Source organism: Microcaecilia unicolor, chromosome 3 (assembly GCF_901765095.1).
Source record: "Microcaecilia unicolor chromosome 3, aMicUni1.1, whole genome shotgun sequence".
Taxonomy (NCBI): Eukaryota; Metazoa; Chordata; class Amphibia; order Gymnophiona; family Siphonopidae; genus Microcaecilia; species Microcaecilia unicolor.
The window spans coordinates 147,992,830-148,020,693 of record NC_044033.1 but is presented as its reverse complement, the minus strand read 5'-3'; the positions used below and the strand labels follow the sequence as shown (position 1 = coordinate 148,020,693).

Genomic DNA, 27,864 nt, shown 5'->3' with positions numbered 1-27,864 from the left:
TGTTGTGCTTACCTGTCTAACATCAATTCCAGAATGGGCTAATCAGTTTATTCAAGGTTCGAAATTTGATAACGTGTAATAAATTTGAGAAATTGAAATTATCTGGTCAAATTAATCTAATACAGGCTGAAATTAAAGGTCTACAGGAATTTAAGGCTGCTGCAGTGGTGGTTAGACTGATAGTGCATCGCAAATTACAGCAGTTAGAGAACTAGAACAGGAGAGTTAATCTAAGAATCCTGAATTTTCCCAAGTCTTCAACCATGACACCTTTGGATTTGTTTAAGAAATATTTAATTGATGTCCTGACGTTTTCCTCTGATGCTTTACTTCCTATAAACAAGATTTTCTATTTCCCAGTTTCTTCAAAATATATTCAAGGCAGAGCGGGAGAGGATTTAACTCTTGAACAATCTTTGGACTTGAATAATATCTCAGATACCCTTGAGGAAAGCGTTAGTGAAATATTTCAGAGAATGACTTTGTTAGTATCTTTGGTATATGAACCAGATGTAACATCAATTATGAAACAATACTTTAAACATTCTCAAGATTTATTTTTTGGGTATAAAATGCGAATATTTCCTGATGCGACAAAACCAACGTAGGAGCATAGAAAAGCTTTTCTTGCTATGAGGCAAGAAGTGAAAAATCTTGGAGCCACTTTTATTATTAGTCTAAATGTAGGATCAGATATGGGCAATCCAAGTATGTCTTCTTTAGAGGAGTTGAGGGAATTCCTGAATCTGAAGAAATTAGTTTAATATAATCTTGCTTTGCATTTTGAGTAAAATTAACCATAAGGGATAGCCTGTTAAGCATTTTCTTTAATATCCTTTTTCTTTTCTTCTTGATTTTTATCTCCTACTTATTTTCAGGTTTCTCCTCCCTACCCTATAGTGGTCTAAGGAAAAGTGAAATTGTTTCCTTGTATGATGATTTTGTTTGCTTTATATAATGCTCTGTATTTCTGATACAAGAGATATCTTCAGGCTTATTTTCAAAAGAGAAGGGCGTCCATCTTTCAACACAAATCGGGAGATGGGCATCCTTCTCCCAGGGTTGCCTAAATTGTCATAATCGAAAGCCAATTTTGGGCGTCCTCAACTGCTTTCCGTCGCGGGAACGACCAAAGTTCATGGGGGCGTGTCGGAAGCATAGGAAAGGCGGGACTGGGGCGTGCTTAACACATGGGCGTCCTCGGCCGATAATGGAAAAAAGAAGGGTGTCCCTGACGAACACTTGGCCGACTTTACTTGGTCCTTTTTTTTTACGACCAAGCCACAAAAATGTGCCCTAAATGACCAGATGACCACCGGAGGGAATCGGGGATGACCTCCCCTGACTCCCCCCAGTGGTCACCAACTCCCTCCCACCCTAAAAAAAATGTTAAATATTTTTTCCAGCCTCTATGCCAGCCTCAAATATCATACCCAGCTCCATGATAGCAGTATGCAGGTCCCTGGAGCAGTTTTCGTGGGTACTGCACTGCACTTCAGGCAGGTGGACCCAGGCCTATCTCCCCCCTACCTGTTATACTTGTGGTGCTAAATGTGAGCCCTTCAAAACCCACCACAAACTCACTCTACTCACATCTAGGTGCCCCCCTTCATCCCTAAGGGCTATGGTAGTGGTGTTCAGTTGTGGGGAGTGAGTTTTGGGGGGCTCAGCACACAAGGTAAGGGAGCTATGCATCTGGGTGCTTTTTCTGAAGTCCACTGCAGTGCCCCCTAGTGTGCCCGGTTGGTGTCCTGGCATGTCAGGGGGACCAATGCACTATGAATGCTGGCTCCTCCCACGACCCAAATGGCTTGGATTTAGTTGTTTCTGAGATGGGAGTCCTCGGTTTCCATTATTGCTGAAAATTGGGGCCGACCATCTCTAAGGTCGACCTAAATGTTGAGATTGGGCGTCCCTGACTGTATTATCAAAACAAACGATGGCCGCCCATCTTGTTTCGATAATATGGGTTTCCCCGCCCCTTCGCGGGGATATCCTGCGAGGATGTCCTCAGGAAAACTTGGCCACCCCGTTCAATTATGCCCCACATCGTGTGTTATTCTTAAAATGTATAAATAAAATAATAAAAAATATAAAAGGGAAGAGAGTTCCTCTGCAAGCACTTCCTGATGCTGAGAGCCGAGCTTTGAAGTAGAGACTTGCACGGGAACAGGATTCCCTCGGGGATGGAAGCAGTTCTGCGGGGTTCCAGTGGGGACGGAAGCAGTTCCTGCAGGGTTCCCATGGAAATGTAGTGCCAGCCTCTCACCTACCGAGTACCAAGTTCTTTGAGTTCTGTCTCCTCCTCCTCCTTCTTGCTTTAATAGCACACATGCGGAAAGTCTCCAATAAGGAGGTGGTAGAGATACAAAATGGTGATGAAATTCAAAAAGGCATGGGATAAACATAGAGGATCTCTAAAGGTAAAATTATGTATAATCATACCTGATAATTTTCTTTCCATTAATCATAGCTGATCAATCCATAGACTGGTGGGTTGTGTCCATCTACCAGCAGGTGGAGATAGAGAGCAAACTTTTGCCTCCCTATATGTGGTCATGTGCTGCCGGAAACTCCTCAGTATGTCGATATCAAAGCTCCATCCGCAGGACTCAGCACTTAGAGAATTACACCCACGAAGGGACACTCTGCCCAGCTCACCACCGCCGAAACGGGGGAGGGGAATTAACCCAGCTCATCCCCATACAAGTGGGGGAGGGGAATCCGTCCAGCTCATCCCCGCGGAGCGGGGGAGGGACACCACACCCGCCGATGCGGGGGGATCTGGCTTATCCTGCAACCGCAACCGCGGGAGGAGCTGACTGACCCTAACACCGCCGAAGCGGGAGGGGTACAAAGCTGCCCTACAGCCGCACGAAGCAGGAGGGAGTGCCGGCAGAATTTAAATCTCAATCCAGCCCCGTAAAATGGAGGGGAGAGGAATGCAGCAGCTCACTGTAACACAAACTCGTCTCAACTCTTGAAGAATCCAAGTGAAGGAAGAACTTGAACACGAAGTCCTCCTGAAGTAACTGAAGACTAAACTTGAACCTGAAATGCAACCAGAATAAAAACAGTACAGATATCTGGGAGGGGCTATGGATTGATCAGCTATGATTAATGGAAAGAAAATTATCAGGTATGATTATACATAATTTTACCTTCCATATCATCAAGCTGATCAATCCATAGACTGGTGGGATGTACTGAAGCAGTACTCACCCAGGGCGGGACATAGAAATCCCTGACCTCAACACTGAAGCTCCAAACCGGGCCTCCGCCCGTGCAGCCACAGTCAACCGGTAATGCTTGGAGAATGTATGAGCCGAAGCCCAAGTTGCCGCCTTGCATATCTCTTCCAAGGAGACGGATCCGGCCTCTGCCATCGAGGCCGCCTGAGCTCTCGTGGAGTGAGCCTTCAGCTGGATAGGCGGCACCATCCCCGCTGCCACATAAGCCGCTGCAATGGCTTCCTTGACCCATCTTGCCACTGTAGGCTTAGCAGCCTGCAGACCCTTACGAGGACCTGCAAACAGGACAAACAGATGATCCGATTTCCGGAAATCATTGGTCACTTCCAAGTATCTGATGATGACTCGTCTCACATCCAGATATTTAAGAGCAGAGTACTCCTCTGGGTAGTCCTCCCTACGAAAGGAAGGGAGACAGAGCTGCTGATTCACATGGAAGCGAGAAACAATCTTGGGCAGAAAGGAAGGCACTGTGCGAATAGTCACTCCTGCCTCAGTAAACTGCAGAAAAGGCTCTCGACATGAGAGCGCCTGGAGCTCGGAAACTCTTCTGGCTGAAGTGATAGCCACCAAAAAGACTGCTTTCAACGTCAGGTCTTTCAGAGATGCCCTCGACAAGGGTTCAAAAGGCGGCTTCTGCAATGCTCTTAGCAGGCACCACTGAGTGCAGAGGAGGGCGCAGGTGATTAACTCCCTTGAGAAAGCGCACCACATCTGGCTGTGAAGCCAGGGAAGCACCCTTCAGGCGGCCCCTGAAGCAAGCCAGAGCCGCTACCTGGACTTTAAGGGAACTGAGCGACAGGCCTTTCTCCAGACCTTCTTGCAGGAACGCCAACACTGAAGAAATTGGAGCAGTGAAGGGAGAAAGAGAGCCTGCTTCACACCATGCTGCAAAGATACGCCAAACCCTGGCGTAAGCAGTAGAAGTAGAGCGCTTCCTCGCTCTCAGCATAGTGGCGATGACCTTGTCTGAGAAGCCCTTCTTCCTCAGACGCTGCCGCTCAATAGCCAGGCCGTAAGACCAAAGGGGGAGGGATCCTCCATCACCACGGGACCCTGATGTAACAGGCCCTGTTCCACTGGCAGTCGCAGAGGATCGTCCACTGAGAGCCTGATCAAGTCCGCATACCAGGGACGCCTGGGCCAATCCGGACCCACCAGGATTACCCTGCCGGGATGCTTTGCCACCGGTCTAGCACCCTGCCCAACATGGGCCAGGGCGGGAACACATAGAGGAGCTCTTGTGTCGGCCACTGTTGGAGAAGAGCATCTACTCCCAGGGATCGAGGGTCCCGTCCTCTGCTGAAGAAGCGCGGCACTTGGCAATTGGCCGATGACGCCATCAGATCTAGGCTCGGCTGGCCCCAGCGCTTCGCGATGTCCAAGAACGCCTGAGCAGATAGCTGCCACTCTCCGGGCTCCAAGGTATGGCGACTGAGAAAGTCCGCCTTGACATTCATGACTCCGGCAATGTGGGCCGCTGAAAGCTGCTCCAGGTTCGCTTCCGCCCACTGGCAGAGATACATAGCCTCCTTGGCTAGAGGGGCGCTCTTGGTACCTCCCTGGCGGTTGACATAGGCCACAGCCGTGGCATTGTCCGACAGGACCCGTACAGGCTTCCACACCAGTACCGGGATGAACTCCAAAAGCGCCAACCGAATGGCTCTGAGTTCCAGGAGGTTGATAGACCACTTTGCCTCTGCAGGAGACCAGAGCCCCTGCGCTGTCCTTCCCAAGCAGTGGGCTCCCCAGCCCGACAAAGAGGCGTCCGTCGTGACGACAATCCACTCTGGGGTCACCAGAGGCATTCCCGCAGACAATTTGTCTGTCTGCATCCACCAGCTCAGCGCCTTGCGCACTGCTGGGTCCAAGGGAAGTCGCACAGCATAATCCTCCGACATCGGAGTCCAGCGCTGCAGCAAAGAGTGTTGAAGTGGTCTCATATGAGCCCTGGCCCAGGGCACTACTTCCATCGTGGCCGTCATAGAGCCCAACAGCTGCACATAGTCCCAAGCCCGAAGAGGAGAGGCTCCCAGGAACTGGTCCACCTGAGCCTGAAGTTTGACAATCCGATTGTCTGGCAGGAACACTCTGCCCACTTGGGTGTCGAATCGAACTCCCAGGTACTCCAGGGACTGAGTCGGGCGCAGCTGGCTCTTCTCCCAGTTGATGATCCATCCCAGGGAGCTCAAAAGAGCAACTACCCGGTCCACAGCTTTGCCGCACTCTGCATAAGAGGGGGCTCGGATCAACCAGTCGTCCAGATAAGGATGGACTTGTATCCCTTCCTTTCGTAGGAAGGCCGCGATGACCACCATTACTTTGGAAAAGGTCCGCGGAGCAGTAGCCAACCCGAATGGGAGGGCTCTGAACTGGAAGTGTCGTCCCAGGACTGCAAAACGCAGGAAGCGTTGATGAGGAGGCCAGATGGGAATATGCAGGTACGCTTCCTTGATGTCCAAGGAAGCCAAGAACTCTCCTGCCTTCACTGCCGCTATAACAGAGCGGAGAGTCTCCATGCGAAAGTGCCGCACTTTCAAGGCCTGATTGACCCCTTTGAGGTCGAGGATAGGCCGGACAGAACCTCCTTTCTTTGGTACCACAAAGTAAATGGAGTAACGTCCCTTGCCAAGCTGACTTTCTGGCACAGGAACGACCGCGCCCAGGCGGATCAGATTGTCCAAGGTCTGCTGCACTGCCACAGCTTTGACCGGAGACTTGCAGGGAGAGAGTACAAACCCGTCTTTTAAGGGTCGGCAGAACTCTAGCTTGTAGCCGTCTCTGATGACTTCCAGCACCCACGCGTCTGAAGTTATTGTGGTCCACTCGCCCAGAAACGAGGACAGCCGTCCTCCAATCTGCACTGAGGCGTGGACCAAGGCCCCGTCATTGGGTACGAGACCCTGGAGGAGGACCGGAGGAAGCACCTCCGGGATGGCGGTCTCTGCGAAAGGAATGCTGCTTGGGGGAGAAATTCCTCTTGAAGGAAGAGGGGGCAGAGGAACCCGACTTGCCCGGGCGGTACCGACGGGCTTCCTGCAACCGTCCTCTGGAGGTACCGGGATGAGTACTAGCCCGAGCCCTGACCTCTGGTAATTTCTTGCCCTTAGACGTGCCGAGATCGGTCACGATTTTGTCCAGCTCGACCCCAAAGAGCAGCTTGCCTTTAAAAGGCAATCTAGCCAGGCGGGATTTAGAGGCGTGGTCAGCAGACCAATGTTTCAGCCAAAGCCACCGCCGCGCAGAGATTGTCTGAGCCATGCCTTTAGCTGAGGCCCTCAAGACATCATACAGCAAGTCTGCCAAATAGGCTAAGCCCGATTCCAGGGCCGGCCAATCAGCCCTCAAGGAATGATCCGAGGGGGAAGCCCGCTGCACCATAGTCAGGCACGCCCTGGCCACATAGGAGCCGCAAACTGAGGCCTGCAAACTTAAAGCAGCCGCCTCAAAGAACGACCTTAAGGCCGCCTCCAATCTTCTGTCTTGGGCGTCCTTTAGGGCCGTGCCACCTTCCACCGGCAACGCCGTTTTCTTAGTCACCGCAGTGATTAAAGAATCCACGGTAGGCCACAGATAGGCCTCACGTTCACTCACAGCCAAAGGATAGAGGCGGGACATAGCCCTAGCCACTTTAAGGCTCGCTTCCGGGACATCCCATTGAGCCGAAATCAAGGTGTGCATGGCATCATGCACGTGGAAGGTTCTAGGCGGGCGCTTCGTCCCCAGCATAATGGCAGAGCCAACAGGGGCTGAGGGAGAGACGTCCTCCGGAGAGGAAATCTTCAAAGTGTCCATGGCCTGTAACAACAGGTTGGGCAAATCCTCTGGGCTAAAAAGCCGCGCTGCAGAGGGGTCATCCGCTCCAACCGAGCGGGGATCCGTCTCCTCCAAGGAATCCGCAAAGGACCGTTGGGAGACCTCAGACACGCTGCCCTCATCTACATCGGAGGAGACAAAGTCCTCCAAGGCCTGGGAATCAACCCGAGGGCGTTTACCTCTGGGAACCTCAACCTCTTTACCAGACGAGGGAGCAGGGGCAGCGTTTTGCATGAGGAAAGCCTGATGCAGCAGCAAAACAAACTCGGGGGAGAAACCCCCCAGACTGTGCACTTCCGCAGCCTGGGCAACAGCCCTAGACGCACCCTCAACCGGCGCTCGCAAGAGCGGGGGAGAAACATGCTGCGCATCCAAAATGGCGTCCGGCGCGACACTCCGCGAAGGAGCCGCGTGGGAAGAACGGCGCTTAACTTTAGCCGCTTTTGTGCCGTCGCCCAAATTAAGGGCGTTCATGGCATTAATGTCTCCAACCTCAAGGGCGGCCCACGAAGAAGCCGTCCGAGCCGCGTGGCCGGCCAAGATGGCGGAGGCGAGGAGCGGGGGATGGGCGTTTATGGCGGGAAAAACCGCCACGCCGGAGGAAGGACCGGGACATTCATCGGTCACAAAACTGTCACCCAACAAGGGCGAATCAGGCTGTAAGACCCCCGCATCCCCTCTAGAAGCGCTCAAGCGATCCGGGGAGCGACCCTTTGCGCCCTCGCCCTCCGACGCCATATGCCACGAGGAGAAGAATCGGGGAACCCCCTGCCCGCTATAAAAAGGTAAAAATTACCTGCTGTCCGCTCCGAGCTGTAACGAACTGGTGTCCCAGTGAGTAGCTGCAATGAACGTTTAAATAAACGTCGAAATAAACGCCTTTAAGGCCGTTTAAAAAATTTTTTTTTTTTTTTTTTTAACGGAGCCAGAGGGAGGGGGGAGAAAAGGAGGGACCTGGCACCACCAGGTTTGCACTTGCTCAAAAGAGCCCTCAACCCCAGGCACTCAACAAAACCTAAAAATTAGGCTTGGAGGCCTAGCCAGAGCTGCTGCTGTGTGTGACCACCACCTGCTGAGATAGAGAACATACTGAGGAGTTTCCGGCAGCACATGACCACATATAGGGAGGCAAAAGTTTGCTCTCTATCTCCACCTGCTGGTAGATGGACACAACCCACCAGTCTATGGATTGATCAGCTTGATGATATGGAATAGAAAATGGAAGTTATAAAAAAAACTAAACTTAAATGGCTGCATGAATGTGGATGTGTCGAGTGACACTTAGATGGCGACTCTGGCTGTGATGAACTAGGGTCGATACCGGGAGACCTGTATGGTCTGTGTCTTATATATGGCAATCTGGTTTAAGATAGGCTGGAAAGGGCTTAGACAGCAACTTTAGTGGCTAGAACATGAGGACAGTGCTGGACAGACTTTTATGGTCTGTGTCTAGCACATGAGAAGATGAATAGGCTGGAGTGGGCTTTGAGGGTAACTCCAGCAGTTGGAACACATGGATAGGGCCAGGCGGACTTCTATGGTCTATGTCCCTAAAACGCCACAGAAAGACCATAATCAAGTATATAATATCACATTCATTGTTGATTTAATCATGAATTGATAATGTCTATTGGGCAGACTGGATGGACCGTTCCGGTTTTTATCTGATGTCATTTACTAGGTTACTATTAAACCTCTCTGCTCCTGAGCTGATGCGCAGACCTCAGCTCTGACATAGGCACGAGCATCAGATGTCACCTGACCTACTGGCGTGTTCATTTGGTGATCTCTTAGCACACAGTGCCAGTGAATCAGAGAAGTCTTACATGTGCGCGTCAGAGTGTTACAACTTCTGTTCCTTCCTTGCCTGCAGTACTGCGGCTTGAACCCAGAGAGAGACTGAGAGAGCAGACAGGAATTTTTTTTTAAATATACCATTAAATTCTTGTGGGACTAGGTGGGGTTAGATTCCAGCGGGGACGGGTTGGATTTCTGTCCCCGTGCAACTCTCTACTTTGAAGCACTGAGTGGGCAATTTGGAGGAGGTTGATGCCAACTGAGGGTGTAACCCACCTGGACTATTTGATGTACCCCCGGTCTAAGGTTACTAAGGGCTGCCTTGGTCAGAAAAAAAATTAGCCTCCTTCCCAGACAAAAGCTTGCTTAGACTAGGGTGTTGGCTAGGGTTTCCTAGTCGTTAATGCCGACGGCAGAAGTGAGAGGCCTGGGTCTGCTGGGGAGTGCAAATCAAGGAAGTGAACCTATGCTTTTGAGGGTAGTAGGAACTTGTTTGCCCAAAAACCTCCAAGAAGTGGAGGCCGCAGAAGGAGCGGGCCTAGACAGACACTTCATGGTGTCAGTCCTTTCCTTAAAGAGGTCAGCGCCCTCTTCCACGCTGTCCACAAAACGACTGTTCCCTTGGTAAGGGATGTCCGCCAACTTTTGTTAAACTGCTGGTTCCAGGTCTGAAACACGCAACCATGGGAGTCTGCGAATGCTAATACCTATGCAGAAAGTCTGGATGCCACGTCAAAAGCATCAAAAGTTGCCTGGGCTATGTGCTTTCAACACTCCTTCTGCTTAGTTGTGAGCTGGCGGACTCCCATGGCCTTCTCTGGAGGCAGTGTGTCCGCAAGCCCCAGTACACTGCGCACCAAGTAGATGCTTGTATAGAGCTGGTAAGACTGGATGCGAAAAATAAGCATTGAGTCTTGAAACACTTTCCTTGCAAAAGACTCCAGAGTGCAAGCATTCCTGCCCAGGGGAGCCGAGGCATGGGTCTGTGAGCTTCTGGCTCTTTTGAGCTGATTTGACCATCAGAGTGGTGTGGAAGCTACGGTTTCTCAAATCTGGGAGCCTTCTTGATTCTGTACATAGAGTCTGTCTTCTTTGGAACAACTTGCACAGTGAGTGGGGTTTCCCAATCCTTCACCTGTGCAGTCTATGATGTTGTGCATGGGCACTGTCAAAGCTTCCTTAGGAGGCGAGTCAGATTCAGGGACATGCAACATCTCGGTCCACGGTTCGTCCTTGATTTTCAACTTAAACGGGATGGCCTCAGCCATCTCCCTCAAAAAGTTGATGAAAGAGACATCCTCTGGGGGAGACTTTATGCTTTTGTGTGACAGAGAAGGTTCTGAAGGATTTCTCCCTCTAAGATGTCCTCTGAATCTACATCAGATCCCCAGAGCAGTCTGAACCCACCTCAGTAAAGCACTCTTCATAGGATGTCTTAATCTGGGACCAGGCTCTGGGCAAGAGCGCCATGGTACGAGTTCCTTCCTAGACTCCAGGGTCACTTTCTCCTCTGACAAGATGGAAAGGAGCATCACATCAGTTGGTACTGGCTCTGACGCCTGACGAGGCACCGGTGTAAACAAACACCAACAGAAAGGGCATGGGTCTCCAGGATGGGCTGAAGCACCACCGGTGCCCTCAATGCGTCGGTGTTGTGCCGAAATAGAATGCAACACAGTTCCTCAGCTCCTCCTATAACATGACCCAGAGCTTCTCCTCAAGGGCAGGCATCAGTAAAGGTGAGGGCAGCACCAGGGTAGAGACAGCCTGTAAAGATTTTAGAGGCGGGGTCCCGGCTTCAAGGAGATTGCACGTTGGCACCATTTCTATGGAGGGGGGAGCAGTTTTCACTGTGCCAACACTTCTTGGGTATCAGCAAAGGTGTCCTGGAGCTCCTGGCACTATGCTTCGATGAAGATCAATGGTGGTGCTTCTTTCATCTTTGCTTGATGCACAACATTGGAGTCCCTTCGTGCCAACGAGGATGATGCGGAATCTTTATGAGTCCTTAGTGTAGGATTTGACGATGCTCAATCCAAGCAGGCACTAACGATGCCCAATGTCGAGAACAGGAGGAGACCTCCTCGATGTTGATGCATCTCAATTGTCCAGTGCAGCTTCTGAATGCCTTTGATGCCAATGTCAATGGACCATACTTTGGTGTGCCAAAAAAGTTTTTCAAGCAGGGCTTCCTGACTTTTCTGAGCACAAAGAGAACAGTAAGAGGACTTACAGTCAGGCCCCAAACAGTCTGTGAATCACTTAAACCCACTGGAAGGCTTCTGGGACATAACGGGGAAGACAGTCACAGCAAAATCAAATAGCTCAATTGTAAAAATCTTTTTATTTTTTTTAAACAGAAAAACCCTGGCCAGGAGCTCAGGCCTAAGTAGGCCAGGAGCTGCAGAAAAAGAAGAAAACTTAAAAGGGATTAAAAAAAACCTCTAAGAAAACAAGGGGAAAATAAGAAAAAAGGTCCCATGCTAGCAAAACTAAAGGGCAGGAAGACCAGCAATAAAGTTTACTGTGAGGCAAAAAATGCACAACAGATAGTGTGAGACATGTGTTCTCTGCTCCACGGATGAGAAGAAACTGTAGGTCCTGCGCGAATTATGCAGGTGGGAAGGCACATGCACAGTATGCCTGCGCTTCCAGAAGTTGAAGGAATGCTGGGCAGAGTCTGTACTGGGGCTCCGTAGATCACATCAACCAAATGTGAGGATATACTGTCCTACCTGTCCTCGGAGAACATGAATTACAATAATCTAATCTAGATTTAACAAAAGCACAAATCAGAAGGGCAAAATGCTTTTGGTCTAATAACGAACTTACAAAACAAACAAAAAAAAAAAGGGACAAGCCTCCGCACCTCAAGATACAACAGAGAAACAGTGTAGATGACCAGAAAGGACCAGAGTGCATTCTGGTCCTTTCTGGCCATCTCCACTGATTCTCTAATAACAAATTTAGCAATCTAATTAATCTTAAACTAGAAGCTGACCTACTGTAATTCCACCTATTTCATCTGACACTCCACTCCTCAGTAAAAAAAAACATCCACAATTCCCTCTTGCTCCATCTCTCTTGATATAGCCTCATCCAAAACTAGCACCACGCCAGTATCTAGATCTATAAATCTGATATCCTTTCAACCATCTATAAAGTTGATACCCAGTCTAGGAAAAGACACATTATACTAGGCTGTCACTCTACCTTTCCTCCAAGCTCATCCTATAAAAACCCACATGTACACTGCATTCTTCCAATACTAATCCTCTGGTCATTCCCTATGCTCTAGAATAAGGTTAGATACAGCTCATTTCATGGCCTTCAGCTGTCTAGTCTTGACCCTCTCGATCCTGTGTCAAAAGGTTTAAGGCCTATTCTTAATGCTGATCATCAGACTATTTTTTATCTGTGGGATTCCCATTTTTAATCTATTTGTCTACAGTATTTTGGAAATCTGATGTTGTGCTATGCAAACCCCATCTCGTCGGTGTTGCTGTCTATTTTATTTTATTCTATTTTATAAAGTAGTAGTTGTATGTTATTTTGCCATGGTTATTATCTGGGTTACATACACAAATGTGCGGTCAATCAAATACTCTTAAATAAAATAATTAATTCCATAATACACGTTTTCTATTATGAGGGCCTTCAGTGATGCTCTAATGTACTTGTTTCAGATATTTCTAGAAGCTCAAGTGTAGAGCTTCAAAAAATGTGTGCAAATCTATGGGAACAGAGGAGTTTTTAATGCAATAATGCACTTACCTACAGAGAAATGTCAAGTGGTTTCATTAAATATGGAATTTACTTTTCTATCAGAAACTTCCACCTAAATAAAAACTGGCCTTTATTAGGTTACTGCACCATCAGCTTTCATTCACAACTTTCTAGAGGGAGCTCTAGTTTGTGGCCTAAGGCTGGGGTCTATCATCGCAATGGCTGGGCTAAGTTGAGAGGGGAAGAGAAAAATAGGGAAAAGACAAGGTAATTACAAATGAAGGCTCGTGTATAAAGCGCAACATTTCTAACTTGGAAGCTCTAAAAATCAGGAGGCAACTCATGGGCCAAAATAAGAAAATATTCTAGCCAGGTAAGGTTTGTACGACTATTTAAATATGAAAACAAAGGTTATATCAAAATTTAAGTGGACTTTTTGATGCCATTTTGAACTGTTAACCAAAACTGAGATGTTTATCACAAAAATCTTACCCATTAATGTAAAACAGTTTCCAGAAGTACTCACTGCTGCTTTTTTTGGTTCCCAGAGACTGACCATCCTCCAATGAATTTGAGCCAACAGAAGAGCTATCCTGACTATCTTGATGGGGTAGCTGAAGAAATCCTTCATTGGATTCAGACCGGGAAGATGGAAGAGTCAGAGACCTCAGACGTTCACGGTTACCATCTTTCTTGGATTTTATCAATTTCTTCATTTTTAAAGTTATCCAGTTGCCCCTCCTAATATCACAAATAAGGTCACAAATAAGTTTTAATGATACCTCTTTTCTGGGCTAACTTAATAAATTTGTGACTAGCTATTGAAAGCTAAACTTTTCATTAGGGCTGTGATGAAATGCCTAGCCACCCGCCTGGGGCTAACCCTGCAGCCACCTGAGCAGGTGGACCTGAGCTATGCCTGTCCCTAGCACAGCTCAGGTCCACCTACACCTGCCGCTTGTGCTTTATACTAGCACCCTCCTCCAACTGATTGGGGAGGAGAGAGGAGAAATGCTGGACATGGATGGAGGGAGAGAGGAAAAATGCTGGACGTGGATGGAAAGAGGAAGGAAATGCATACTGACAAGATGAGGGAAAGGGAAAAGAGGAGAAAAACTGCACATGGATGAATAAAATAGGCAAAAGCTGGATCCACTCCAGTCAAGTCCTCAGAGGACCCAGCTTTTACCTATGGATGTAGGGCAAGAAATGAAGAAGAAAGGAGGAAAGTAAAGAAATAAATGGAAAGGAATCCAAGGAAACGGAGTTAAGGGAACAGGTAGAGAGCAGCAGAATCAGAGACTGGGACCAACATGATCAGAAAAACAAAGTCACCAGACAACAAAGATAGAAAAATTATTTTATTTTCATTTTAGTGTTTGGAAGATGTCCAATTTGAGAATTTATATCTGCTGTCTTATTTTGCACTGTGTATACTAGAGCTGTAACAGCTTATAGAAATTATTTATAATGAAAAAAAAATCACACATTATTTTTTTCTCCTATACTGGTATAGTATTTTCAATGATACTGCTTATATACGCCATGGCTCGTATAAGGGGTGTGGCTACCATAGGGGCAGAGCCATAGATGGTGATCCCACCCATAACGAGTACCGGTACCTTTTTTCCTACAAAAAAAGCACTGCTAACACATTACCTCATAGTTAGCGGGAAAAAGAAAATGCTCACTTCTGGTACAGCTTTAAAAGAAAACAAAAATTGCCATCTGCTGGCCAACCAAGAGAAACACATATCATTTTTTATTTTTGTTACATTTGTACCCCACGCTTTCCCACTCATGGCAGGCTCAATGCGGTTTACATGGGGCAATGGAGGGTTAAGCAAAACAACCAGGAGAAACACGTCATCAGCAAAACAATATAGTTCATAGGCTCAGAAACCCACTGTTTTGTCACAAGGGCCCCCTAATATAAGAAACAATTTATATTTGTTACTCCTGGAAAATTCTGTAAAGAATATTATAAAACTGTCAAAATTTTGCAGACTTTATTTGTTCATAAACAGGGCTACATTTTGACTTTTGTGGGTCCTAGGCACTTTTGCCTTTGTAGGCCCCTCCCTCAGTGGCATTTAATATATGACTGAATTTTTAATTTGAATTGTATGTATATTTTATTTGTATTTGATTTATATTTTATATATTTGTATTCTATTTATTGTGTTTATTTTGAAGGCCAAAAGGCAATGCATGAAAATAAATAATTTCTACTTCATTTTTATTCTTTCTGATATAAAAAAAATAAAACGTATATGTTCATAATATAATCACTTGGGTCAATATTGTCAGCATTGGTCAATATTTTTATAAACACTGACCACTGTTGGCTAATTTAAACCCGGATATTCAGTGCTGGGCCATACCAGCGCACTGATACTGAATATCTGCATCAGCCGTGATATCCGTTAAGTTATGCAGGCATGACCGATATCTAGTATTATACCATCATAGCTAGCAAAATTAGTGCTGCTATTTAGGCGGTCCTAACATGTCTGATTAGCTATGCAGGCACCAGCACTGAATTTTGCCCAAGTAACTCTTGACTCTGCCTAAATTCTGCTCCCTGACCAACCCAACACTGCTCAGATAGTGCTGCAGCAGTTGGAGGGGATAGTCAGTGGCACTGCTTGGTTAAGTGCTACTGAATATCCCCTCCTGGCCCACTTAGTGAGATTTAACTTGGCAAGAGCCTCTCCTGTCTGATTAAATTGTTTTGCATTACCAGGTCCCACTGTATTTATTTATAATTCAATGTAGAAAAGTTATTCCTCAAAATATTTGCTGTACAGTTTTTTTCTACAATCATAAAGCCAGGCCCCTCCGCCTATCACTCTCATGCCCAATCAGGCTTGACACCCTTACCCCTGCTGTTGTCTCTATTCTCTCCAACATTCTACTCTGGTCCCCCTTTAGCTTGAACACACCCAAGGTTTCCGAGATCAATCCCCTATTTCACTTACTATGGATCCCTCCTGCTCTTTCCCCCAGGCTCAACCCTTCAGTTTTCTGCTCATCCCTAGCTCTCTCTCCTTCCCACCAGATCTGTTCCCAGTTCTCTGATCGTCATTGATGATACGTTGAAACCTTCTGCTCAGTGTGCTGCTGCGGCTAAGAAAGCAAATAGAATGTTACGTATTATTAGGAAAGGAATGGAAAACAAAAATGAGGACGTTATAATGCCTTTGTATCGCTCCATGGTGCGACCGTAACTCGAATATTGTGTTCAATTCTGGTTACCGCATCTCAAAAAAGATATAGTGGAATTAAAAAAGGTGCAGAGAAGGGCGACGAAAACGATAAATGGGATGGGACGACTTCCCTATGAGGAAAGGCTAAAGTGGCTAGGGCTCTTCAGCTTAGAGAAAAGGCGGCTATGGGGAGATATGATAGAGGTCTATAAAATAATGAGTGGAGTGGAACGGGTAGACGTGAACCGTCTGTTTACGCTTTCCAAAAATACTAGGACTAGGGGGCATGCAATGAAGCTACAAAGTAGTAAATTTAAAACGAATCGGAGAAAATGTTTCTTCACTCAACGTGTAATTAAACTCTGGAATTCATTGCCAGAGAATGTGGTAAAGACGGTTAGCTTAGCAGAGTTTAATAAAGGTTTGGACAGCTTCCTAAAGGAAAAGTCCATAGACCATTATTAAATTGGACTTAGGGAAAATCCACTATTTCTGGGATAGGCAGTATAAAACATTTTGTACTTCTTTGGGATCTACCCAGGTATTTGTGACCTGGATTGGCCACTGACAGAAACAGGATGCTGGGCTTGATGGACCTTTGGTCTGTGCCAGTATGGCAAAACTTATGTACTCTGTCTCCACCCTCTCAGCAAAACCCCAAGCTTTTAGTCTCTATTCAAGGCTTGTTCTTCCTCAGCAAAACTTCCAGCTTTCTCTTTCTTTACCAGTCCTTCAGCACATTCTCCCATTTCTCTCCTCTCTCAGGAAGTTCATTGGCTCTCTCTTGTCTCCCTCCCTCTCCAGCAAGACTCCAAACTCTATCTCTCATCTTATCCCCCCCCCCCCCAATCCCAGCTCTCTATCCTATCTTCTCCCCGAGGTTCCAGCACATCTCCCTTGTTCTCTTTGATCCACATAAAATCCATCCACTGCAGCTTCTTCGTTTTCAAGCTGATCATGCCTCATCTCCCTTGTTCTCTTTGATCCACATAAAATCCATCCACTGCAGCTTCTTCGTTTTCAAGCTGATCATGCCTCATCTAAGATCCTACTGCCTCCCTTCAGCCCACACAGCTAGCAATGATCCTGTCAACTCTCTTTGATCCACACAGCTAATCATGTGCTTGCTCCTCATCTTGCTGATAAGAGGCAGAGTGATAAGCAGCAGCAATACACAACTGCAACTCTTTTCCACAAAAAAAAAAAACCAAAACCCAAAAAAAACCCAAACAAAAAATACCCCAGAGAAAATAAAACCTGCTTATCCAGCGCTTACTAAGTCTTATTTCTCCTAAGGCAGAGCCACTCTCCTTTGCCTTTATACAACCCCCTTCCCCCTAGTTGTACTGATGCCCCAATCCCTGGAGACAGGTGGGCTGCCTCTTCTCGCAGACACACACAAAATCCCCAAGCTACCACCATGTGTGTGACTAGAGGTTGGCTACAGGATTTCACGGACACTGGCAGACAAAGGGGTAAGAGTAAATAGAAGAATTATTTTTTACTGTGTTCTAACATGCAAAAGCTTACTGCATCACAGTTTAGTGCAGTGCTATCAGTGATCTTGTCAAACCCTAACTCAATGTTACTGTTCCAAACAAACACAGTCCAATACAGGCTTGTCTTCAGCCTGGACACACAATATATGAGTCTTCAACGTAATTGCAAAACTTCCTGCCTTGATTGTCTTTCCCACATAGACTCTGGAGATATTAGCTTAAGGGCCACTCTGCTTCTCTGAGCCTCTCCCAGATATTCTAGCCCAGTCAATTCCTTGGGAAGATCCCTTCTCTCACAGCCTTCCTCCAGGAGACCTCTTGCCTCAGGGCCTCCCTCTCTCTCACTGACTCAAGGCATTTAACCTTCCTTCCCTCTGAGCCCTGCCTTTCTGACTCAGGACCTGCTTGGGCAGTTTAGTGTCACCTGCTTTCAGGCAGCTAAACTGCACTCTATTAGCGCCACCTACAGTAAGGTGGTTAACATGCACCTTTAGTGAGGGAGTGTTCCTAGGGACATCTACTGCTATACCACTCCCTCCCTAACATGGCTCTTGGAGGCAGAGTAGAGGGATTCAGTAGAGCTGCAGCCAATGGCCCGGTTTGAGTTCTACGTTCTGCATCCCAGCCTTTACAGAAGGTATACTATGGTTGGGTTTCAGCACGCTCATGTGAAATTTATACATTGCTGCTTGGTTGTCTGTCTGGATAAGGATAAATATATTGACCAACTAATCTTTGAAAGCCTATAGAGCATTCTATATTGCCTTGAGTTCCAGGAAGTTCACATACTGAAGCTGTTCCTGCGTAGAACATATGCCCTGAGTCTGAAATCCTACATGAGTTTCCCAGCCCAGTTTGGACAGATCTGTTTGAATCTGTGGAATTTAAAAGGGGATTCCTTTTGCCAGGTTAGAATGAATTGTCCACCCCATAAAGGAGAAAGTGAGAGATATCCATGTGAAAAGACTATGCAACAGTGACAGGAATTACAGACTTTGAAGAATGATACACAAAACTTTTGAGGAGCTGAGGCGGCTAAGAGCAAAGACTGGAGATTCTGTGGGACAGCAGCAGGCAGGAACATGCATGCATGCTTGGTGAGACTTCCCAAATGCTTCTGGATAAAGTTGCTGTGGTGCTGTTTCCCACACCAGACTGTAAATGATGTTACCTATAGACGCGGATTTTACAGTACTGCTTATCCTTGAAAATAAAAAGCTAGTTTAACTATTAAGGGCTCCTTTTACAAAGCCACACTAATGATTCCGGCGTGGCAAATGTGACGAAGCCCATAGGAACTAAATGCGCTTTATCGCATTTGCCACGCCTGAATCGATAGCGTGGCTTTATAAAAGCAGCCCTAAACATGTTATACTTATAGAATTCTAACACATATGCTTAAATGAAGTAATATAGTTGGAAGTACCTTCTTGGAGGAGAAGGATCATAAAATTTGTACTGATCCATGATCTTCTCTTCTAATTTTTCCTTCTGTCGTCTTAGTTCATTTAATTTGTCACTGTAAAAACAAAAGTATTAAAACGCCATGTATTTTAATTGTATTTATAAAACATGAATAATTTATAGACACATACATTCTGACAAACACAACTCGCAGTAACATCATTTCATTACATCATGGATAAGGGGGACTCGGTCCTTGAACATAAGAATAGCTATATTGGGTCAGACCAATGGTCCATCTAGCCCAGTATCCTGCTTCCAACAATGGTCAATTCAGGTCACAAGTACCTGACAGAATCCAAAATAATAGCAAGATTCATTCTACTGATCCCAGGGAAAAGCAGTGGCTTTCTCCATTTCTATCCCAATAGACTACAGTAATGCTAACTGGTCAAGTTTCATAATACCCCAAATCAATATGGATCATGCTCTCATAAGGGATGTAGTAGTAGAGATATAAGAACATGAAAAGTAACTAATTTTGTACAACTTTAGTATGTAACAGGCAATAAGCTTGGTCCAATATTGTGTCTTACAGCTAAAGCTTATAGGATATTTTCACTGCAAGGTACATATTTGAAAAGCTGTCACTGATGGCTAATTACCCAGTTAAATCCCGCAATAAAGTCCTTCCTACTTTCAATAACGTGTTAGGGTTTTAATTGAAATTGGAGGAAAAGCCTCACATGGCTGGATTTAGAGTGTTTACATAATAAACAACACATTCTGATCGATTGGAGGTTTTTAAGCCAATGATGCAAGTGAGTACCCCTTAGATACATGACAGTGTATACTGCGAAATAAGGCTTTTCTTCCAATTTCAACTAACCCCCTAACACGTTATTGAAAGTAGGAAGGACTTTATTGCGGGATTTGATAGTACTACATAATATCCTTCATAGTGCTCCATTTTAGTTTTATTTACCCAGTTAGCCATCTACAATTAAGGAACTTTTCAACTGAAAATTAGTCTATGTTTTCAGGTGAAAATTCATCAAAGTTCAGTCACTCAAAATTAGCTTGGTTACATTTATCAAACTTATATGTGCTAAATATTTTTGCACAACATTGGGTGTTCTGTGCATATAGCATTACTTAAATACTTGTGTTAACAGCAATTAGCATGTATGTAATCCTTAACTCACATTTAGTGCATAGGCCCCTTTAATAGTTAAGCATACATAGCTAATGCAATTACATTTAGCAACATCATTTAAAAAGGAGGTCACATGATACAGTGAGCAGGTTAGGATGTGTTTCTGGCCTGCTCAAGGGGCCCGTCTCTATCTAATCCCATCACACTTAAACATGCTGAACAGAAATGATTTTTGATTAAAGCTGGGTAATTAATTTGTATATGGACAATTATTTAGTGTAATCACAAAGCAAAATGACCTCTAAGCTGCAAAAGAAGGAGAAAGAGAAAATGCGAACAGTGGATGATAAGATAGTGGACAGTACCCCTGCAGAGCCAATGCCGCAAAATACTGAGACTCTTGTAGAAGAACTTTTCCAGTTGGTGGTTAAAGTACTGGATGCAAAAATTTTAAAAATATTGGAGCAATCTGCAGAGGTGAAACAATGTGTATGATTATTCAAATCACATGGAAGAAGTAGAGCAGTATTTAGATAGTGGTGGTGGAGGCTGAACTGTCACATCATACAGGAGTTAAAGAGTGTTCATTCTCGTCTTCAGCAACAAGAGGAAAAAAGACGACAATTTAGAGAAATGGGAACATTGCTGCAATCTGAGATTTGTTGGCCTATATGATAGTGAAAAGAGCTAGAAACCTTTAAAGTTCCTGTTCCAGAGTAGATATTAAGGGGAGAACAAATCAGAAAAGTGGTAATGCTCAGAAACAATTTAAAATTGCCCCCTATACAGATTCCTGTCTCTCAAGGAGAGGGGGTGGGGGACAGGTTTACACTCAGCTCAAATACATAATCAAAGAGCAGGCAGTTTACTGGTCTCTGAGAGAGAAGGAGGAGGAAAAGTTCCCCTGATACACTATAAATTACTGCCTTAAGCTAAGAGCAGGACAGATTGCTGGGTTAAGAAGACACCTAAGAGGAATCTACGGATTGTGACTTAAAACCCCAAGCCTTTGATAGCTTAATGGGCTGGGAAATGGACCAGAAGAGATGGAACTGAAACAAGATAAGTCCAAACTGCATTAAAACGTTTGAGGTTTGCAAACACTATGTTGGAGACTTCTGTGGGGGAAAGTTCTTTTTCAAATGTTTGCTGTTTTTGGAAAAAAGGAAAGAGGGTAGAAGTCTCATGTTTCTTGCTAAAAGCCAGGATCTTGCTCTAAGGCTTTGCCAGGAGGCAAAACCTTGATAGACATGATATATCTTTCCAGTTGTTTAAAGACTGTGGCTGTTTGGAACTGATGGGCTACTAAAGCCAAAACTTTGATTACTCCAACCTAGGTGAAGGTGGAGATAATTTGTATATTCGTTGACCTTGATTTCTGTCACATCTTGAGGAATAAAAATACTAAACATCTGATTTAAAAGAAATGTTGTGGAATGCTATAATATGAGCAAATTTATCATAAGAAGTCTGTTTAAGTATAGAGAATATGGAGAGATATCAGGCTTCAGGCTCAATTTATAAAAGTCTGAGGAGCTTCCTATAAAAGTCTGAGGAGCTACCCATTCAGAACATAGAGATAGCTAGACAGATAATTTTCCACCAACATGGGCTTCAGGATTGTTGAAGTATCTGGGGTATCTATTCCTCCAAATTTATAGCAGATTCATGAGTTGAATGTGAAGCCATCACTGCTTGATCTGAAAAAAACCTCAAGCGACACCCTTCCTATCGGAGACAGCCTGAAAATCCTCGCAGTAACAATCGACCGGAATCTCTCACTAGAGAATCAAGTGAAATCCACCATAAAGAAAATGTTCCACTCAATGTGGAAACTTAAACGCATGAAACTATTCTTTCCAAGGGAAATATTTTGCAACTTGATACAATCAATGGTATTAAGACACGCAGACCTCTGCAACGGAATCTACGTGGGCTGTAAAGAACAAATTATAAAGAAACTCCAGACCGCACAAAACACAGCAGCCAGGCTTGGGAAATCACGTTTTGAAAGCGCCAAACCCCTCCGAGAAAAACTGCACTGGCTCCCAATCAAAGAACGTATTACTTTTCAAAATCTGTTCCCTGGTCCATAAAATTATCTATGGCGAAGCCCCAGGATACATGAAAGACCTCATAGACCTGCCAACCAGAAACACAACTAGATCAGCTCGAACATACCTTAATCTTCACTACCCAAATAACAAAGGACTCAAATACAAATCAACATATTCATCCAGCTTCTCCTATTTAAGCGCACAACTATGGAACGCACTGCCAAAAACAGTAAAAACAACGTTCAACCACCTAAAGTTCCGGAAAAAACTAAAAACGCACCTGTTCCAAAAGGCATACCCCACCGACCCAACATAAGAACCAGAGCACCTGCTACACAACACCACCAAGAACGTAATGGACTCACCCCAACTCTCCCTCTTCCTACCTAATGTTTCACCAATGTATCTACCATATATGGACACTATTGTACCACAACCACACCTTGTACTTGTGCACACTCTGTATTTGTTCAGACCAGAATCGGCGATCGCCGCTATGGTACTATGTTAGCCACACTGAGCCTGCAAATAGGTGGGAAAATGTGGGATACAAATGTAACAAATAAATAAATAAATTGCCAGAGAGGAAAGATCTTTACATTATGATAATGGTACCAAAATGGCTGTACACATTCCAGATGCTCCCCATAACACTGTTACATAAAGATTATCCCAGAGTCAATAAATTGTTATGTCACTATTTATGGAAAGGAAAAAAGTGAGATTACCCTTACATATATTGTCTATATCCAGAAAGAAGGAAGGGTTTAGGTTTGATAGACCTTTATTATTATAATTGTCCCTGTGGTTTATGACACATTTAGTAATTGGTTTCGAACCAAAGATTATTTCTCTTGTATGGCTGATGAGTCTACTTTGGGTTTTCCATAGAACTTAGTGCACTGTTGCATACTTCCTCCCTATCACCCACTCTCACATCTCATGTCCAAGTAAAAGTTTTAACAATGAACCTGGTAGAAACTAAATAAACATTGCACTGTTTATTCTTCTTTTTTTGCCCCTGTTGCCAATTGTTGGACATATTAATTTCATCCTAGGCTTACAGAATAGGGCATTCTGGAAGTAGGAGAGCAGCAGCCTTTAATATTCGTTTCATAAAGTGACCAGTGATAGGAAGATGAAGCCATTTTCTGATTTACAAAAGGAATTTGATATTCCTTCTCAGGATCACTTTGCTTATTTACAATTGAAGCATCATGTTCAAGGAGGGTGTAGAAACCATGAGGAGGGATCTCAAAATCTTGGAAGAATGATCAAGGGTCTGGCAGTTAAAATTTAATGCGAAGAAGTGCAGAGTGATGCACTTAGGATGCAAAAATCCAAAAGAGATGTACTGGATAGGAGGGGAGCGATTGATAAGCTCGGCACAGGAGAAGGACCTTGGACTGTTGGTGTCTGAGGATCTCAAGGCGACTAAACAATGTGACAAGGCGGTGGCCATGTTGCTAGGCTGCATAGAGAGGGGTATAACTAGTAGAAGAAAGGAGGTGTTGATGCCCCTATACAAGTTGTTGGTGAGGCTTCATGAAGTATTGTTTCAGTTTTGGAGGCCGTATCTTGCTAAGGATATAAAAAAACCGGAAGTGGTTCAAAGAAAAGCGACGAAAATGGTATGTGTTTTGCATAGTAAGACATAAGAGGAGAGATTTGATGACCTGAACATGTATACCCTGGAGGAAAGGGGAACCAGGGGTGATAAGATACAGATGTTCAAATATTTGACAGGTATTAATCCACAAACAAAACTTTTCCAGAAACGAGAAGGTGGTAGAACTAGAGGACAAGAATTGAGGTTGAAGGGAGGAAGACTCAGGAATAATGTCTGGAAGTATTTTTTCACCGAAAGGGTGGTGGATACTTGGAATGCCCTACCACAGCAGGTAGTGGAGATAAAAACCGTAAAAGAATTCAAAAATGCATGGGATAAACACATAGGAATCCTGTTTAGAAGGAATCGATTCAAAGAAGCATAGCAGAGACTAGGTGGCAACACTGGTAATTGGGAAGCAAAGCCAGTATGGGGTGGATTTCTATGGTCTATGCCTTGACCGTGGCTGGATAGATTTGGATGGCTGGAATGCAGCTTATCAAGGGTTTCGATAACAACTTCAAACGTTTTTGAACAAGGAGAGTGCCAGGCAGACTTCTATGGTTTTTGCCCTGAAAATAACATGGACAAATCAAGTTCAGGTATACATATGTTGTAATCACCTTGTATCACCTCATACCTTATATGTAATGAGTTTATCACCTTGGGCAGACTGGATGGATCATACAGGTCTTTATCTGCCGTCATCTACTATGTTACTATGAGTGGAGTGGAATGGATAGTCATGAATCGCTTGTTTACTCTTTCCAAAAATACTAGGCCTAGGGGGCACGCAATGAAGCTACAAAGTAGTAAATTTAAAACAAATCGGAGAAAATATTTCTTCACTCAACATGTAATTAAACTCTGGAATTCGTTGCCAGAGAATGTGGTAAAAGCAGTTAACTTAGCGGGTTTTTATGTTTAAATCTTTTTATTGACTGAAAGATCAATACAAACAAGCAGAAAACTTCAACATGAACACTGTTCAAGTACAAGAAAATCATTCAGCATTCCACAGTCAATGAAATTTTTCTTTTTATCCCCAAACACCCCAACCCCGTCCCTAATCCCTCTACTTTAAATCTGTTTATTAAAGTATTCCATTTATAAAGAGTAATCAGCAGTATAACCTGGGGGAACATAATACAGTTAACGTATTGCATTATCGAATAATATCTCAAAGGGCCTTGTTTCTTATAGCCCGGCTTTGAGAGACATCCTCTCTGGTAGAACCATATGTATGGCCTGCCCGTGCTGCAAAATCTTATCAAATTTTCTCCATTCTGCTAGCACGAACCTTCTAGTGTTTTGCCTTACCATGCTTGCTGGCAGGTAATGGCAACTTCTAATTTCCTTTTGATCAAGTAATGGTACAAGAATATTTTAAACATCATAGTGTCTCAGCCTACATTTCAATGCAATCATTAACTTCATACCCCTTGCCTCCACCCCTCCTCTCTACTCAATCTATCCCCCCCTCCTTCCCTCCCTTAGCAAACCAAACCTAGTTGGGAATATCCTCGGGAGCCACTGAGAAAACACTTCAGGACTTAGCAGGTGTTCAACAGTTTTATCTTAATAATTCAACATTTGCAGTGCAGACTGCCAATTCCATCTGAACCTCTTTAGGAAACATATCATAACCCTACAATAGTATTGTTCACCGTTATCCTCCATATTGCGCAATAAGTCCCCCCCTCTCCCCCAACAGCACTGCTACACCCATCAGACTCTTACTTGTCTACTCCCCCCCTTGCCCCTTCCCCCTAGTTATCAGACCAATAAGGAAAATCCCCCCCTCCCCCCCTCTAAGGAGATACCCAAACTTTTGGTCTATATCTGAAATGGATGACTCCCTATCAACTTATATCTTAAAACGAATTGATCACCAAACTCCTCCCCTTAGGAGATAAGCTTTGAATATATGGCCCCCAAATGTCCAGAAACTGCCTCCTCCGCTTAGGGGAACAGCCCACCCCCCTCCTTTCAAATAGCATGAATTCATGTAGTCTGTTCCGCCAGTGCCAGAAATCCAGGGAGGACTCCTCCATCCATTGACTCATTATAATCCGCTTACCAATCAAACAGGCCTTGCGAATCAGTTGTCGGGCCGCACCACCCTGTAACAAGAACAGCTCATGCTTATCTAGCAAGATCCCCATCGGGGAACACATGACTCTCGATCCCAAAAGAGTGCCCAAATACCGAACGATGGAGTCCCAAAAATGCCTCACCTTATAGCACCCCCACAAATAATGAAAAAACGACCCCGGAGCCCTTCCACACTTCCCACAGAGAGGAGTGGACACCCCTCCCATCCTGAACACTTGAGACTTTGTTAGGTAGGCCCTGTGTAGAATACGATATTGGCATTCTCTAAGTCCAGCATTACCCGTCAAACCTGGAATCCTAGCTGTCAAAGCATTGAAATCCAAAGCCAAATGCGGCCTAGCCAAATCGTCCGCCCAACGCTGTTGAATTTGCTCTCGGATCTTGGGCACCATATATCTTCCCAACGCCCTATGCAGCCCAGAGATTGAAAGACGTTCCCCCTGCATTGAATGAAAGAACTGCCGCAGAAAATGACAATGCCGAGAACCTAAAGCCCCCTTGTCCAATGAATCAACATAATGCTTCAGTTGGGCGTGAGCAAAGATACCTCCCATATCATACCCGAGCCCCAATGCCCCTAAATTCAACATTGCCCCCTGCCTATCTAACACATGTTCTAACCTAGTGATTCCTTGTCGCGCCCATTTCTGAAAAATCACATTCTCCAAACCCGGTCGGAACGATAAGTTACCCCGAATAGGAAGAATATCCGAAATCCATCTACTCAAGCCAAACAACTTCATCACATCTTTCCAAAGACTTCGTAGAGGGGTCAATAATATACTATTCCGTAACTCCACCGGAATCATCCTGCTGGGAGCTTGTAGTAAAAAATGAAAATTACACGGTATATAATACTGGCTTTCCAATTGTCTCCATACATAATCATCTCGCGCCAAAAACCAGTCCCCAATGTAACGCATGAGACAAGCCCAATTATATCGCCGCAAATCCGGCAGGCCCAAACCTCCCTCTCCCCAGGACCCTTGCAGTAAACTCAACGGCAGCTTTGCCTTCTTTCCCCCCCAGCAAAAACGTCTAATCTTCTTACCCAGCTGGTTGAGGTCTCTGGCTCGTAGATAAATGGGCAACATATGCAGCAGATATAGCCATCTGGGAAACTCCACCATTCTGAACAACTGAATCCGCCCAGAAAGCGACAAAGGCAAAGACATCCATGCTTGCAACCTCTCCGATGTGGCCTTCAACAAACCGGAAACATTCAGGTGGTACAACTCGGAAACCCTCATCGACAAACATATACCCAAATATTTAAAGGATCCCTGCGCCCAACGAAGAGGAAATTCCCCACCCCACTCCCGCAGTATCTCCTCCGCTGAGGGCAACGCCAATGATTTGGAATAATTAAGACGGAACCCAGCGAAGTCTCCAAATTCTCGAAAAAGTTCTAAGAGGGCAGGTAGAGAGGTGCTCGGCTCCGTAAGATGCACCAGCAGGTCATCCGCAAAGGCAGAAAGAAGAAATTCCGTTCGCCCAACTGGTACTCCCTGTATCTCTGGATGCTGTAGGATTTCCCGAATGAGAGGATCCAAAGAAAGAACAAACAAAAGAGGAGACAAGGGACAACCCTGTCTAGTCCCTCTATAGATCCTAAAAGACTCTGAGCGTTCCCCATTTACCCACACATACGCCCGCGGCTCCGAATACAAGACCTCAACAGCATCCAGAAAAAAATCCCCAAAGCCATAATGTCTCAACACCGCAAACATGTAGGACCAGTTCACCCGGTCAAACGCCTTCTCCGCATCAAAGCTAACCAAGAGCGATGGAAGGCGTCCCCGGGCCACAACTTCTAAAGATGTCAAGATAGATCGCACATTCTTCACTGCTGTCCTTCCCTTCACAAAACCCACCTGGGACTCATCAACCAATGACGGGAGGACCTCTGCCAATCTGTTGGCCAAAACTTTAGCATATAACTTCGCATCCACATTAATAAGAGAAATGGGCCTGTAAGATTCCGGTTCCACCTCATTTTTCCCCTCCTTGGGGAGCACCACTATTTGAGCCTCCTGAAAAGTACCCGGGAGCGTGCGCTTAGCCACCATCGAGTTGAACAAGGACAACAGCGGCATTTTGACCTTATCAAAAAACTGTTTGTAAAACTCTACCCTGTAACCATCTGGTCCAGGGGCCTTGTAAGTAGCACACTGCTGCAGAGCCAATATTAACTCCCCCTCCGTAAATGACCCATTCAGGCGGCC

At 45.2% G+C, this 27,864-nt stretch overlaps 1 protein-coding gene across 4 annotated transcripts in view; it reads right to left on the bottom strand.

Annotated features, from left to right (window-relative positions):
* Positions 1–27,864, bottom strand: part of CCDC88A (coiled-coil domain containing 88A) — a 552,486-nt gene that overhangs the window by 85,881 nt on the left and 438,741 nt on the right. For all 4 annotated transcript variants that reach the window (XM_030196448.1, XM_030196447.1, XM_030196444.1 and 1 more), the window contains 2 exons: positions 18,725–18,817; positions 13,117–13,331 (listed from right to left, as the gene is read on the bottom strand). In XM_030196448.1, coding sequence (XP_030052308.1) covers positions 13,117–13,331; positions 18,725–18,817 — 308 coding nt within the window. The remainder of the gene's footprint in view (positions 1–13,116; positions 13,332–18,724; positions 18,818–27,864) is intronic.